Source organism: Geotrypetes seraphini, chromosome 6, assembly GCF_902459505.1.
Source record: "Geotrypetes seraphini chromosome 6, aGeoSer1.1, whole genome shotgun sequence".
NCBI lineage: Eukaryota > Metazoa > Chordata > Amphibia > Gymnophiona > Dermophiidae > Geotrypetes > Geotrypetes seraphini.
In genome coordinates, this window is record NC_047089.1 from 209,032,848 (window position 1) to 209,048,903 (window position 16,056).

At 39.7% G+C, this 16,056-nt stretch overlaps 1 protein-coding gene across 1 annotated transcript in view; it reads right to left on the minus strand.

Moving 5' to 3' along the window:
* Positions 1 to 7,672, minus strand: part of ADAM9 (ADAM metallopeptidase domain 9) — a 155,617-nt gene extending 147,945 nt beyond the window's left edge. Inside the window, exon 1 of the mRNA XM_033948056.1 lies at positions 7,372 to 7,672. Coding sequence (XP_033803947.1) covers positions 7,372 to 7,450 — 79 coding nt within the window. The 5' untranslated portion in view covers positions 7,451 to 7,672. The remainder of the gene's footprint in view (positions 1 to 7,371) is intronic.
* Between the last annotated feature and the right edge of the window lie 8,384 nt (positions 7,673 to 16,056).

Sequence of the window (16,056 nt, forward strand, 5' to 3'; positions counted from 1 at the left end):
GACCCTGGATCTCTCTCTCTCCCTCCCTGCCTGCAAAGGGAGTGGGGAAAAAGAATGAGAGAAGGACAGTGAGAAAGAGAGGGAGACATGTTGCCTAAGGTCCCTCTCTCCATCTGTGCATATCAATCTCTCACCTCTCAGCACATATTCCACATATCTTGGGATCTTTGTGTGTATAGCCTGAGGTTTGTCATATTATTATCTCCTTGGAGGAGAAAACCTATAATGGCAGCAGGCCACAATCATTTCATAATTATTTATCTACAGATAAACAGACATATTTCTAATAGTAAAACTTAAATCAGTAAAAATATATATATATATATATATATATATATATATATATATATATATATATATATATATATATATATATATATATAAACTGTAAAACTAATCTGAAAAGTTATTTCTCAAAAAATGAAAGCTTCATCTGTTTGTAGTTAAGGTTATACCAGATGAATGAGTTTTTCTGTAGAAAATTAAGATTTAAATTGTCTTTCTAACTAGTGATTTAAATCTACTACTATTACTAATACTTATTTCTATAGTGCTACCATGCATATGCAGTGCTGTACATACAACATGGAAGAGACAGTCTCTGTTCAAAAGATCTTACAATCTAGTTATGAAAGGCAAACTTAAAAAGGTGCATGTATACACAGTGCTCAGGTGGAGAATTATTGAGCGAATGATAAGACAGATATGGGTGCTTAGCAAGTGAGCTGGAGTTCAGAACTGAAAGCAGCTTTGAAGAAATGGGCTTTGAGCATGGATTTAAATACTGCCAAAGATGGAGCTTGACGTACTGAGTCAGGCAGTTTGTTCCAAGCATATGGTGCAGCACAGTAAAAGGGATGGAGTCTGGAGCTGGCCATAGAGAAGGGTACAGATAAGAGAGACTTACCCGATGAGCAGAGTTCCTGGGGAGGAGTATAGGGAGAGTGAATACACTTGTAGGTCAGTAAGAAGAGTTTGAACTGTATGCGGAAATACATAGGAAGTCAAGAATACAGATAAGAGAGGACGATAGAAAGTGATTTGAGAAGAGGGGTTATGTGGGCATAGTGGCATTGGTGGATATGAGGCATACAGTAGAGTTCTGAACAGATTGAAGGGAAGAGAGATTGTTTAGCGGAAGGCTAGTGAGAAGCAGGTTGCAGTAGTCTAAGCAAGAGGTGATAAGGGTCTTAGCAGCTCGCTCAGAAAGGAAGAGAAAGAAACAACAGGTTTTGGCGGTCTGTTTGATTTGTGATGAGGACAGAGATGAGCAAGCCAACGAGACAGTGAGAATGAGGGCATTGTTTACAGAAATAGAGAATGAAAGGGGGGGGGAGGAGAGGTGCATTTAGGAGAAAACATAAGGAGCTCAGTCATGGCCATATTTAAATTTTAGATGGCTGTGAGACATCCAGGTAGCGACATCAGACAGGCAGGCTGAGACTCAGGCCTGAATGTCTTTAGATATTTTAGATACAGAGATAGATCTGTAAGTCGTCAGCACAGAGGTGATACTGAAAGCCATGGGAGGAGATTAGAGCACCAAGGGAAGAAGTGGACAGTAGATGGAAAAAATAAGTGGTCACAGGACATAGCCCTGAGGTATACCAACTGATAGTGGGATGGAAGTGGAGGAGGATCCACCAGAGCATACATTAAAAGTATGATGAAAAAGATGGGAAGAAAACCATGAGATAACAGAGCCCTGAAAGACAAGCGAGAACACAATAATTAGTGAGTAGGTTATCTACCTTTGGAAAGGAAATCTGCAATTGTATGTCCAGTTATTAAAAACTCAGCTTGACAATTATTGTCCTATATCTAATCTTTGCATTATTTAAAAATAGTTGAATATGTGGTATTTTGAACAGCTTGTGAAATTTGTTGAAGATACTTTAGTATTACATCCACATCAGACAGGGTTTCAAAATACCCATATTTCAGAGACCACTATAACAGCTTTGAACAGTGAACTGCATGCTTTACTAGATGCTGGAAATTTAATTATTTTGGTCTCCTTAGACCAGTGTATCACAAACTGTGTGCTGCAGCACACCAGTGTGCCTCCTGAGATTTCAGGTGTGCCGCATTACACTGGGGAAGAGGAGAGGTGCTGGTGCCAGCTGACTGTCTACAGGATGTGCCTCTCATGAAGAGAGGCATGTCCTGTAAGCAATCTCCCGATGCCAACCTCTTCTCTCTGCCTGCCCTTCTCTCCAGCGCAGGTCCTTCTCTTGGCGCAAGGCCTGTTTGAAGGGCCTTTGCACATGCGCTGACAACAGCGCACTGACGTCACACAATGCCAGCACACTTCTGGGTGTCTCAAGCCGAGGACACTAAGTTTAGTGTGCCCCGGCTCGAAAATGTTTGCAAAACACTTCCTTAGACCTTTCTGCGGCTTTTGATTTGGTTGACCATGAACTTCTTATCAAACAATTTCAGTCAATTGAATAACAGGTTTGGTATTAAAATGGTTTGAATCATTTTTGAAAGATAGAACATTTAAGGTTTTTCCTTCATCTACATTTATTTCATCATCATTTAAGTTGACCTGTGGAGTTCCTCCCACAAGTTATTTAAAATGAACTTTCATTTCCAAAATTGAAGTCTATGCTGAAAACTAATTTTTTAATTTGGCATTTAATTTGACGTCATTTATAGATGTTAGTGGACATGGGAAGACAGCATTCAGAAGACTACATCAAAAAGAGGTATTTTTTTTTCCTTATTTAATATTTAGTTTAGATCTTTCCTATTGATAATGGCATTCTTTTCTTGTTTTAACTGATTTTATTCTGTTTTGTAAGCTGCATTGATCTGTTGTAAATTGTCAAAAGCTGCTAATTGATCAAGGAGGATGAGGATAGAGTAGAGGCTTTTGGATATGGCCAGAGCAGATCACTGGGAACTTTACCAAGAGCAGTTTCTATAGAATGACAAGGGTGAAAGCTCAACTGAACTGGATCAAGGATAGCTTGAGATGAGAGAAAGTCAAGACAATAGCAGTGAACAGCACATTCAAGTAGCTTGGAAAGAAGAGGAGGAGGGAGATGGGTCGATAGTTGAAGGGCAGGTAGGGTCCAGCGAGGAGCAGTGTAACGGCAGTATTTTTTAAGGCTTTGGGCACAGTTGCGATGAAGAGTGATAGATTGAGGATATGGCAGACAGAGGGGATAACAGTAGGAGAGATAGTGATAAGTAGATGGGTGGGATGGGATCAGAGGGACAAGTGGCGAGTTTGAAGGAGGAAAGAAAAGGTGTAGTTTCCTCCACAGTGATTTCAGGAAAGGGAATGGGGATGGGGGACTTGTATACTGCCTTTTTGTGACTTTGGCATTTCAAAGTTTACATTCAAAGCGGTGGGCACTGTAGGATTAAGTGACTTGCCCATGGTCACAATGAGAAACATCGGAAGATAAGGTGGCAAGAGCTGAGGGGGTGGGGGTTTGATGAACAGGCTGGGGGAGGTGGCTCAGTTGAGAACTCAAGGTTAATTTTGTGTACCTTGTCATAGAAGTCTAGAGGGAAAGTGATGGAGGGGCTGGAGGTTGGAAGACCTTGAGAAAAAGAGTTCAGTGGCAAAGAGGTGGCAAAGGTTGGAGCTGAGAGTCACTCAGATGTATGTAGTAGTCTTGTTTGGCAAGTGAGTGAGCAGACTGGAAGGTCAGGAGAATTTTGAAGTGAATGAAGTTAGCATGAGTGGAATTTGAGCCAGAGACATTCAGCAGACCTAGCACAGAAGCATAAGTAGCGGATTTAAGAGTTTAGCCAGAGCTGGGGTTTGGACCTCCTTACAGGGCAGATGTGGTCCCTCTCCACAAAAGTGGAAGTAAGGAAGAAGTAGGGAATTAGATTTTAGCAAAGCCTTTGACAGTGTTCCACACAGACGTCTAATAAATAAACTGAGTGTCCTCAGGATGGGTCCTAAAATAATGGGCTTGGTCAAGAACTGGTTGAGTGGAAGGCGACAGAGAGTAGTGATCAATGGAGATCGCTCTGAGGAAAGGGATGTTACCAGTGGTGTGCCTCAAGGTTCTGTTCTTGGGCCAGTTCTTTTTAACATTTTTATAAATGATATTGCTGAAGGGTTGTCAGGTAAGATTTGCCTCTTTGCGGACGATACCAAAATCTGCAATAGAGTAGACACATCGGATGATGTGAATAACATGAAGAAAGACCTGGCAAAGCTTGAAGAATGGTCTGGAATTTGGCAGCTATAATTTAATGCTAAGAAATGCATGGTCATGCATTTGGGCTGCAAAAACCCGAGAAAACGGTACAGATTAGGGAGTCAAGAGCTTATTTGCACAACAAAAGAGCGGGACTTGGGTGGGATTATATGTGATGATCTTAAGGTAGCCAAACAGGTTAAAAAGGTGACAGCGAAAGCTAGAAGGATGCTAGGTTGCATAGGGAGAGGTATGGCTAATACAGGTGTGGGTTTTTAGGATTTCCCCAATGAATATGCATTGAAAGCAGTGCATGCACATAGATCTCATGCATATTCATTGGGGAAATCCTGAAAACCCGACTGGATTCCGGCCCTCGAGGACCGGAGTTGCCCACCCCTGGGCTAGTAGGAAAAAGGAGGTATTGATGCCCCTGTATAAGACTTTGGTGAGACCTCATTTAGAATATTGTGTACAATTCTGAAGGCTGCACCTTCATATATAAAAAGGATGGAGTTGGTCCAGAGGAAGGCTACTAAAATGGTGTGTGGTCTTCGTGATAAGGCGTATGGTGACAGACTTAAAGATCTCAATCTATATACTTTGGAGGAAAGGGGGGAGAGGGGAGATATGATAAGAGACGTTTAAATACCTATATAATGTAAATGTGTATGAGTCGAGTCTCTTTAATCTGAAAAGAAACTCTGCAATGAGAGTGCATAGGATGAAGTTAAGAGGTGATAGGCTCCAGAGTAATCTAAGGAAATACTTTTTTACAGAAAGGGTGGTAGATGCATGGCACAGTCTCCCAAAAGAAGTGGTGGAGACAGACTGTGTCTGAATTCAAAAGGGCCTGGGATAGGCACGTGGGATGTCTCGGAGAGAGAAAGAGATAATGGTTACTGTGGATGGGCAGACTAGATGGGCCATTTAGCCTTTATCTGCCATCATGTTTCTATGTTAGAAGCATAAGAGTCAGATGGGTTGTTAGCATGAATGTTAAAATCACCAAGAATGAGGGAGGTAGATAGATGTTCAAAAAAGAAGGAAAGCCAGGAGTTAAGGTCAGTGAGGAAGAAAGAGAGGGGCTTATTGGGGGGGGGGAAGGTTGTCAGAGAAGTAAATAGACAGATGGAGTAGACTTCAAAGGAAGAAAAGCAGTGAGACTGAGGCAGAACAAGGGGTTGAAATCTATAAGAGGGTGATAATAGTAGCGGCACCTCCACAATCAACCAGGTGATTTAAATCTGGTGGTCTTCATCATAAAGTGTATGGGAACAGACTTAAAGATCCCAATATGTATACTTTAGAAAGATGGCAGGGGAAGGGAGATAAATATATGACAGATATCTCTATGGCAGGGATGTCAAAGTCCCTCCTCGAGGGCCGCAATCCAGTCGGGTTTTCAGGATTTCCCCAATGAATATGCATGAGATCTATTTGCAAGCACTGCTTTCATTGTATGCTAATAGATCTCATGCATATTCATTGGGGAAATCCTGAAAACCCGACTGGATTGCGGCCCTCGAGGACCGACTTTGACATCTGTGCTCTATGGCAATAGGTAAATGCACAGAAGAATGTCTTTCAATTGAAAGGGAGCTCTGGAATGAGGAGACAGAATGAAAGTGAAAGGGATTAAACTCAGAAGTAACTTGAGAAAATACTTATTCACAGAAAGGATAATAAAAATATAAGAATTGCCATACTGGGATAGACTGAAGGTTTATCAAGCCCAGTATCCTGTTTCCAACAGTGGTCAAACCAGGTCCCAAGTACCTAGCTAGATCCCAAGTAGTAAAACAGATTTTATGCTGCTTATCCTAGGAATAAACAGTGGATTTCCTCAAGCCATCTCAATAATGGTCTATGGACTTCTCTTTTAGGAAATTATCCAAGCCTTTTTAAAACCCTGCTAAGTTGATTTCACCACATTCTCCAGCAATGAATTCCAGAGTTTAATTACACATTGTCTCCCAGTAAAGGTGGTGGAGACAAACTAACTGAATTCAAGAAAATTCAGTAACATAGATCTCTAGGGGAGATGAAGATGGCATGGATGAACAAACTGATTATGCCATTTGGTCTTCATCTACATTCATTTTTCTATTTTTAAACACACTAAAGAGCAAAGACACAAACAAAGTAATACTGCTTCAAGAGTAAACACATACAAACCATGAAATCAGAGGCCAGCTACAAATACATTAAAATAAACACACTAAAAAATTGAAACTGATTGTTTTGCCTAACAGGAAATGAAGGCAATAGTATACATCCCACATGCAGTTATGAATCCAATGTTTTCTGCTAAGGTGCAGCAGATCCAATCTTGTGATCATTTACTCAGGCCCTCATGACTCAGGCCAGATAGGGCTTAGAAATGCTTTGTGTGCATCCAAGTCATTTCCTGGAATGGATTCACTGAAATCTGAACACCTCAATTATCTTCATAAATGGAAAGTCCCTAATAAAAGAACTTCAATGCTCGGGCTATAATGGTTATGTTAGAGTGAGGGACACATTTATTAAAAAATCATGACACCGTTTCCTTATAAGACCAAGGTAGTTTACAATAAACACACATTCAACTACTTACACCACACTTCACCTAGGGATATGCAAACGTCTAGCATTCCACAGCAGGTGAAAACATTCTAGCAATCACTTGGAAAAGTTTTGTACCTCTACTTAAAGTTGTATGGTGGTTATTGTAATCCACTTGTAATCAACCATTATTATCATAGAGCGTACATCTTATGAAAACTAGGGCCATATAAACGTAAACATTTTCATCATAGACCAAAAAGAGGAAAAAAACAACAACAGAAATAAATCCTTAAATACACCATCCTTAAATACACCAGGAACAAATACTGTATATATATTTTTTTAAACCTAGTATTACTCGCTTTACATTCTCGGAACAGCCAACTAAATACCCATAAACAGGGACAACAAAACCACTTATTCTAAAATCCTGTACAATATTCCATCTCTATCCATTAGAGAAACTAAAAGAAAGCGAGAGAAAAAGAGAAACAAACGAGAAAAGGGGAGAGAAACAGGAAACGGGGGAAAAAATAGGAAGACAGGAATAGAAAAAGATAGAATTAGACAAAATAAAGGTGGGGGGGGGGGGGGGGCGTGTAATCCAAGAATGAGAGGCGCGAGAGAGACAGCATTGCCGTGCGCATCTTACCTAGAGCAGCCGGCAAGCAGAGAAGAGCGAGTAGGCCGCGGAGACCCCTGCCCGCAGCACTAACACCGACCAGACCCATCTCAACCACAGGGCGTTTACATCCTCCCGCTCGGGGGACAAAGGTGCAATGGGTGCTCAGCTCGTCATAGCACACGACCGAAAAATTGCCTCACTTAAGTCATTGGTTTCTTTAAAGGAACAAAACACAAGTCATTTCTGGTTGCAGTCAGACGCTCACTGTCAGTGACCAACACCCGGTTCCTAGCCTACAGCTCTTCCGGCGCGTGCGCACACTGTGACCACTCCGTAGAAGCGAGGAAAGGCCTCTCCGGTGGTCTGCGGCTGAATTAGCAGCAGCGTCTTGGAACCATCTCTCGACACTACTGTGAGGACGCGCGCCTTTTATTTTTATTTTATTTTTATTTTTTTTACAGATGTAGCTCAAGGCGAGTTATATCCAGTTAATTTCGTGTTGCTCATTCTGTTAGGACGCTGGAAAAAGCAGAGGCCGACATGATAAAAGGAATGGAACTCCTCTCATATGAAGAAAGCAAGGCGAAAGGAATTAGGGCTATATTTTCAGCTTGGAAAAGAGACTGTTAAAGGGATTAGGATTGAGGTTTACAAAATCTTGAGTGGTGTAGAACTGGTAAAAGTACATTGATATTATTCATCACAGTAACCTATTATATACTTACTCTTTGTTTTGTAATTCTCTTGGAAATGTCCAGACTATCAATTGTAACCTGCTATATACATGATTCTTTGTATTGTAACGCTCCTGGAAATATCCAGACTACTAATTTGTAATCCGCTTAGAACCGCAAGGCACAAGCGGAATAGAAATCACTAATGTATGTAATGTAATTTTACACTTTAAAAAAAATTACAAGAACTACAGGGTACTCAATAGGAGGAAAAAAATTTTTGCTTAATGAATAGTTAATTTCCAAGTTTATTAAAAAAATCTTACTATCGCACACCATTTTTAGTCCTTCTGGGCGGTTTACAATCTAAAATTCTAGAACTAGTTGCCAGAGGATGCGGTAACAGCAATTCACGGAAAGGATAATAAGAACATAAAAATTGCCATACTGAGACCTTCTGGACCAGGGATCTCAAAGTCCCTCCTTGAGGGCCGCAATCCAGTCGGGTTTTCAGGACTTCCCCAATGAATATGCATGAGATCTATGTGCATGCACTGCTTTCAATGCATATTCATTGGGGAAATCCTGAAAACCCCATTGGATTGCGGCCCTCAAGGAGGGACTTTGAGATCCCTGTGTCTGACGGTTTACAATCTAAAATTCTGGAAACTAGTTGCCAGAGGATGTTGTAACAGCAATTAGCATTTCCGGGTTTAAACAGTGTAGGGCAAGTTACTTTGTAAAAATAATAAAATAAATTGCAGTTACTAGTTGTTGCAAGGAAGAAGAAATATATTACAGTTAGTTGTCGTTTAACGAAAGTAATATATTATTTGTTATTTTTAAATACTTGGTTATAAACAGTTGTTTTGACATTACATACAGTTAATTCTAGCAATTGGACATCCATCCATTATCAAAGAAAATATCTAAACAGAAAGGACCTGATTCTATTAACAACACCTAAATCGGTAGGTGCCTAGGGTAACAGTGACTACCACATATCAATCAAATTTAGGTGCCATTTTTAGAATCACGCCTACCAGTGCCTAAATCAAGATAGGCACCGGGAGGCGTCTACAACTAAGGTGCCGGTATATTAGGCCAGGATTTTCCTAGTCCAATTTACCAATGACTAACATAGACATCTACCACTGCCCAAACTTACCATGCCCATTTTTCAGGTAGGCGCTACACCAATTTCTGTATGGAACCTAAATTAATCTTTTTTTTTTAATTGGCTTTTAATGGCATTTTTAATTATTACATCATTTAAGCTAATTTTAAAAATGTAGGTTCTGTGTAGAAATTGGCTATGCACAGCCGATCTAGGCACTGTTTATAGAATCGGGGCCAAAATGCTTTAGTCCTCAAATATAGGATCCATATAATTAGAGAGAGATTTAAATTAAGAAAAAAAGACTTGAAAATAGCATATGAGCAATGCAGAAATCAATTGAACATTACCTATATTCACAGACCTTGGTGTGGCAGCACCCAGCAGAGTCTTCTTTCTTCATCCATACCAGCATTGTAGATGGTGTGGAATGGAAACATTTTTAAATAAATAAAGCAAAAAACTTGTTCAATCAGCATGGTTGATCCTGGGGTTCCAGTTTTTGAAGTGTCCTTTAGAAATAGGTCCAATTACTGTCCTCGTATCAAAGCACTGTTTTTAAAGTATAGCACCTGCTAATGCTTTAATAAATGTTCAGCCTGTCATTCTACATCTTCTTGGAGTCATAATATATCTATCCATCCACCTAGATTAGCAGATCACCTGTTTAAAGTCTGGAGAGTTTGTATAGTTATTTCTAGAATATATCTATCCATCCACCTAGATTAGCAGATCACCTGTTTAAAGTCTGGAGAGTTTGTATAGTTATTTCTAGAAGGGGGGGTGGCAAGATAATGAAATACTGCAAATCTCCCTTCAATGGACCAGATCTTTCTCAGATTGCTGCAAGCTTACTATCATAGTCAATTGAAGACTTTTAAGATGAAATGGGAGCCTTCTGTTGATTGTCCATACTGTTGATACCAATTATAAACACAAGATTGTATGACTTTGGCTGATGAAAGATCATGTTTGGTTAGACAGTACCACAAGCCCTTTTTGGCTCTTTTAGGAACTAATACTACAGTTGTTCATCCTATACCAGTATCATGGTTACTTCTATTGCCACTGTATTCTTTTAATTGCAGTTTATATTGGCCCTGGATTAGTTACACTGTGGTTGTTTTGGGGGGGAGGGGTTTATGAGTTCTATGTGTTGAATATTTTTGTTTTTCGTTTTCAGCTATACAAAAATGTGTTTCAATAAAGATCAAATTAAAAAAAAATATTTGTATTTCATCTTTATTTCTTTTTTTTTTTTTTTTAAACTTATAAGCAAAGCACCTTTTATTTTATTTATTTAAAAATATACTATAATAAAAATCAAAATGGTTACAGATCAGAAAAAGGCAAGAAAAAGTATAGCATATAAAGCTTCTCAAATTTTCTACCCTTTTAAAAGTTTTGAAATAAAACAAACACCAATAAATAGATATAGACATATGAGGATTAAATCATATGTCATGACAATTATTTTTTTCTCTTAAAATTGTGCCAACATTGGAAATCTAATATATACGTTTGAAAGTATGTAATATGTATGTACTTCTTAATGTTGCCACCAGATGAGAGATGAGTACAGTGGTTTCTAAGAGGAGAGAAGCAAACATAACATTTGAAATCATTATTTTATTATAGCATGAACAATAAAGTACAAGTACAAACTTTTTAACTGTTAATATCCTTCAAAGTAGTCTCCCAGGTTGTCTTGTGTGTCATCCAGTTCATGAGGGACACAGTGTGAATGCACAGTAAAAGTAATTTCTGCAGTACCACCTGCATCATGCAGTAGAGGAGAAACCTCCAGAGCAGTTGCACAATGCCATAATCCTATATAACAATGCTATAGCTCACACAGCAGGCAGTTATTTATAGCATTGGGGATGCGAAACTATGAAGGATGTTAACAGTTAAATATACTCACTCTCAAGCTGATTGTGTGCTTGGTTTAGTGACACAGCTAACATTTATTACTTGTTTGTTAATAAATTCAGCAGCATCCCACCTATGCAGGAACAGGAAGTAGCTGCAGAATGAAGACTTCCAGGGCAGGCCGATGGCAGAAGGCTCACCTCATTGCCACCACTGGCTGCCTGAAGATTTAAAATTATGGTGGCCAGGGAGGAGGTAGGAGCTGGAGAGAGAAGTCATGCCACAGGATCACGCTGGGGGTGGAGAGGGGGCTGGGGGGTAAGTGAGGGGGCTGGGGGGTAAGTGGGAAGGCAGTGAAGGATAGATGCTGCATAGGCTGGGAGGAGTTAGGAAGGACAGATGCTGCATGGTAATGTAATGTAATGTAATTTATTTCTTATATACCGCTACATCCATTAGGTTCTAAGCGGTTTGAAGAAAATATACATTAAGATTATAAATGAGAAGTAAGAAGGTACTTAAAAAATTCCCTTACTGTCCCGAAGGCTCACAATCTAACTAAAGTACCTGGAAATTAATAAAGAAGAGAAAATAAAGATGGCTGAAAAAAGAAAAATTCTATGTGAATTTATAGGATGGAAATTAAACTGACAGTGAAGAACTGTATGAAAAATACATATGGAATTCAGTTAGAGAGGGTAGGTTACAATCTATTTATGGTATTTGTTTAATTGGAAGGTGTTAAGGTGGGTAATTTGGGGAAAGGTTATCTGAAGGTAGGTGAATCTTCTGGAGGTAAAGAGAAGAGGCTGAACATGGAAGTTGATAGATAAGTTACAAGTACGTAGGGAATGACCATTTGCAATGGTTTCACTCACAAACCTGCCTTCAGTCTTTCCTAATTCTCTTTAGCAAGTTGCATTCCCTCTTTATAACAAGACAATCCCAGCAGTGGCGTAGTGAGGGCGAGTGGTCCGTCCCCCCCCTCCCGCTGCGCACCCCCCCTTGCTTTCCCCGCACCTCTCCAATTTCCCCGGCACGAGCAGCATCACGAACTCGCTGCCCACGTTGTGTCGGCTCTCCCTCCAACGTCACTTCCTAGACGTGGGACCCAGAAGCGACATCAAAGAAGGCAGACGTGGACTGCAATTTTGCGATTCTGCTCGTGCCGGGGAAATCAAAGAGGTATGAGGGAAGGGATGGGGAACAGGCACACAGCAGGGAGGAGGGGTCTGGGGGGTTAGGAAGAAAGGGAAAGAGAGATGCTGCCAGTGGGAGAGGGAAGAGAAAAGGAGAATTGTTGGACATAGGTGCTTGGAGTGGGAGGGAAAGAGAGATGGTATACTTGGGGAAAGGAAGAAGGGAAAATTGTTGGATATGATAGAGATGGAGAGGAGGAAGGGAGAAATATTGGATGTTGTGGTGGAGCGGGAAGGTTGGGACAGATGGAAAGGGATGTAAGATGAATGAATGTTGAACATGGTGGTAGAGAGAAGGTAGGAAGAGATGCAGCATGGTGTTGGAGAGGATTGATAGAAAACCCTGGAAACACATTTAAGAGCACAGACAGAAGGGAGTGCAAACAGAGACTGGAAAAGATTATTAAAAAAATAAAATCCCCATACAACAAAGGCAGGGAATATGATTTTACTTTCAATTTATTGATTGTAATGAGTCAGTTTTGAGAATTTATATCTGCTGTCTATATTTTACACTGTTCAGGAAAAAATTTTCTTTCTATTTCTCTGGAGGTGTACTGCACATAGAGTCTGGCATCTTAGAGTTTTGTTTGTGTATATTAGTACTTTTAGTTTGTGATCCTGTATTTGCATAGAGGTTATCTAATAATAATAATAACTTTATTCTTCTATACCACCATAATCGTGCGACTTCTAGGCGGTTCACAACTGAAGAGAGCTGGACAATCAGTGAGTTACAATATGCAGATAGTCAGTGAAAATTACAGTATACAGAATCATAAAATGCAGCAAATTACAATATACAATTTGTTTAGAATTTCAGAAGGGCCCTTTTAGAAAAAGTGGTGAATTACATAATACAATTTGTTAAGAATTTCAGGGGGGACATATTAGGAAAAACTGAAAGGAAGTTAGTGTTTGGTGTAGTTAATGTTTAGGTGATACATCTGTCAAATAAGGCAGTTTTTATGACTTTTCTAAAGGCGAGGTAGGTCAGTCTAGCTCCGTTAATGTAGTTATCCAGCCAGTATTGTTGTTTGTTTGCTTGGTTCATGAAAGTTCTATCCAGAAAGGTTTTGTATTTACAGCCGGTAATGCTTGGATATGCAAATAAATTGCAATTTCTGGTTTGCCTCATGGGACTGTATAATATGAAGTGTGATAACAAGTATGTAGGAACTAGTCCTCAAACTAGCTTGAAGCTTATGCAAGAGAACTTGAATATTATTTGTGCCTCGACTGTGTTCTGCAAGTGTGACCAAGGCCAGGAGTTCTGGTAGGAATGAATGTTGAAAAGCATACATTGTGTTTTGTATAGTTTAAATTTTCTGGTTAACCATTATGTGTTGTTAATAAGATTATATTGTATGAATATATGAAAAATTAATGGATACAATGGTATTACAATTAGTACTATTATTATTATGGAGGCAGAGTCAGGGATGGAGCTTGGGCAGGGTCTGGGTTGAAGCTTTTTGGCCCCCCTCCCAAATAAAAAAGCGTTCCACTGCCTATGACAATATGTATAATTAGGAGGAAAAACGGGAGAGGTGAGATATTATAGAGACATTTAAATACCTATGTGGCATAAATACACACAAGGTGAGTCTCTTTCAATTTAAAGGAAACTCCAAAGTGAGAGGGCATAGAATGAGGTTATGAGGTGATAGGCTCAGGCGTACTCTAAGGAAATACTTTTTTACAGAAAGGGTGGTAGACAACTCTTTGTATAAAAACACTTTAATATGTACGCAAACTTGTAACCTGTTCTGAGCTTCCCTGGAAGGATGGCATATAAAACCAAATAAATAAATAATATGCAGGCGTGGTCTCCAGTAGAGGTGGTGGAGACAAAGACTGTGTCTGAATTCAAGAAAGCATGGAAGAGGCATGTGAGATCTCTTAGGGAGGGGAGGATATAGTGGATGTAATGAATGGGCAGACTGAAGAATTATTTTCAAAGAGGTTAAAGTCATTGCAGGAAAAGTGGATGGCGTGTATAGAGGTATCAGGGGACTATATAGAAAAATAAAACACTTATTTCCTACTGAGGTATATAAATTATTGTATGCCCCTCGTATAGCATTTAGAGACTGTATTTCTTTTGCAATTGTTTATTTATAACAAAAAAAAACCTCAGACCACCACAGCAGTACAATACAAGAACAGTTCTAAGGACAGCATCAGCATGATAGGAGGAAAAGAGAGGATACTATAGTAGTGGGGAAGGAGTGATAGGTGAATAGCTGACCTTTGGAAAAGGTTAAAAGGTAAGATAGCTGGCATCAGTTCTAGGGAAGGTGAACTAGGAAAAGTGTTCTCTTCCTGATTCAAATCTAACCTCACCAGTCACCACCCTTTGCTGCCCCCCCCAAAAAAAAAAATTCCAACAAAACAAAGTAAGCCTATGGGCAGGATTTTATATTATTTCACTATGTGCTTGGCAATGGAGAAAGTGCCTGCTCTCCATCCACTGTTTCAGATATGAGCTTGAGGTGCAGAGAATACTTATTGGGGTTCTGTCTTACTGTGGATAGAATCCAGACTTCATTCCCATGCAGAACTGATTAAATAATGCCATCAAATAATGTTAATTTTATTGAATGATTGAAACTGGTACAAAGGTTCTTTATTGCACAGAAAGCCCCTGAGACATTTTCTTTCAGTTTGTTTGTAGCCAGTTTAAAGCACTCCTCCCCTCTCCCACACCAATCTGACCTCCCTACCCCTTGTTTTTCACTCCATCCTCTCCCTCCCAGATTAAACAAACTGCATATGTTTATAGCTTGAGGCCAAATCTTATAACAGCCATGTGATTGTTCTTGTGAGACTTGGCCCCAGGCAGCAGGATCTGATGTGTTTAAGCACTTCTTCGGGTTTGGGGGCTGGTTTTCAGCAAATTTCTTGAAGATGTTAGGAGGCTCCATAGAAACACATTAAAGTAAATATAGTGTTGCCACACTATTCCTCCTCATGCTATCTATTAACTTTAAGGCTTTGGAGGGTGCAGGCCCTCAGCAGGTTTGCTTGAAGAGACTAACCCCCTCTTACAAACGCATAGTGTGGGGTTTAGCGTCGGAGCAGTTACCGCCACTGCCGGCACTAAAACCTGCGCTATGCGTTCGTAAAAGAGGGGGTAAATTTGAACTTACACCACTGAATGGCAGTAATTTTATATTTTTCTCAATTTATGCCAGGTAGAAGTGGTTCCCATTTAGATCCTATCCTTCATTTGAGCCTAAGAACCGATGAGTCCCCATTTTCAGTCTATTTTATATTTAATTCCTGAGAAAGCAGTAGTATTGAAGTTTTGTTTTTTAAGCCGCTCCTGCTCAGCTAGCTCCTCTGACCTCATTTATATTCCCTCAACAATTTGTAGGGCCAAGCATGTAAGGTGTGCCGCTAATTTTTTCAAGAAGTTGCACATGCTGAAAATCTTCAGGGAATTCTCTACTGTTTTGATTTGCAGCTGGAACTAAACTGAATTTTGGGTTTTTTGCTCTGCACATAAAAAAGAAAAGGCAAAGAATTAGATATTAAGTCACAGTCACACGAGTCAGAGTTGTTAGGAAAAGCATGGAATCCAAGTCCTGCAGATTAAAGAGTTGTAATGATTGTGCATTAATATATATACAGAAATTTACCAATGGCCCAAGCTATTACAACAATGAGATTTAAAGTATATAATGTACTCTGCTGGACTGTATTTTTCATCAACCTCCACACTGTGCAAACCTTCTCATATATATCAACTGATTTGTGTAGATTTTATTTTATGTTTTATACCACAAAAAGGGAGAGGCACCACTGATTGAAACCAGCCTACAAGTAAGACTGGCTTATAACATCA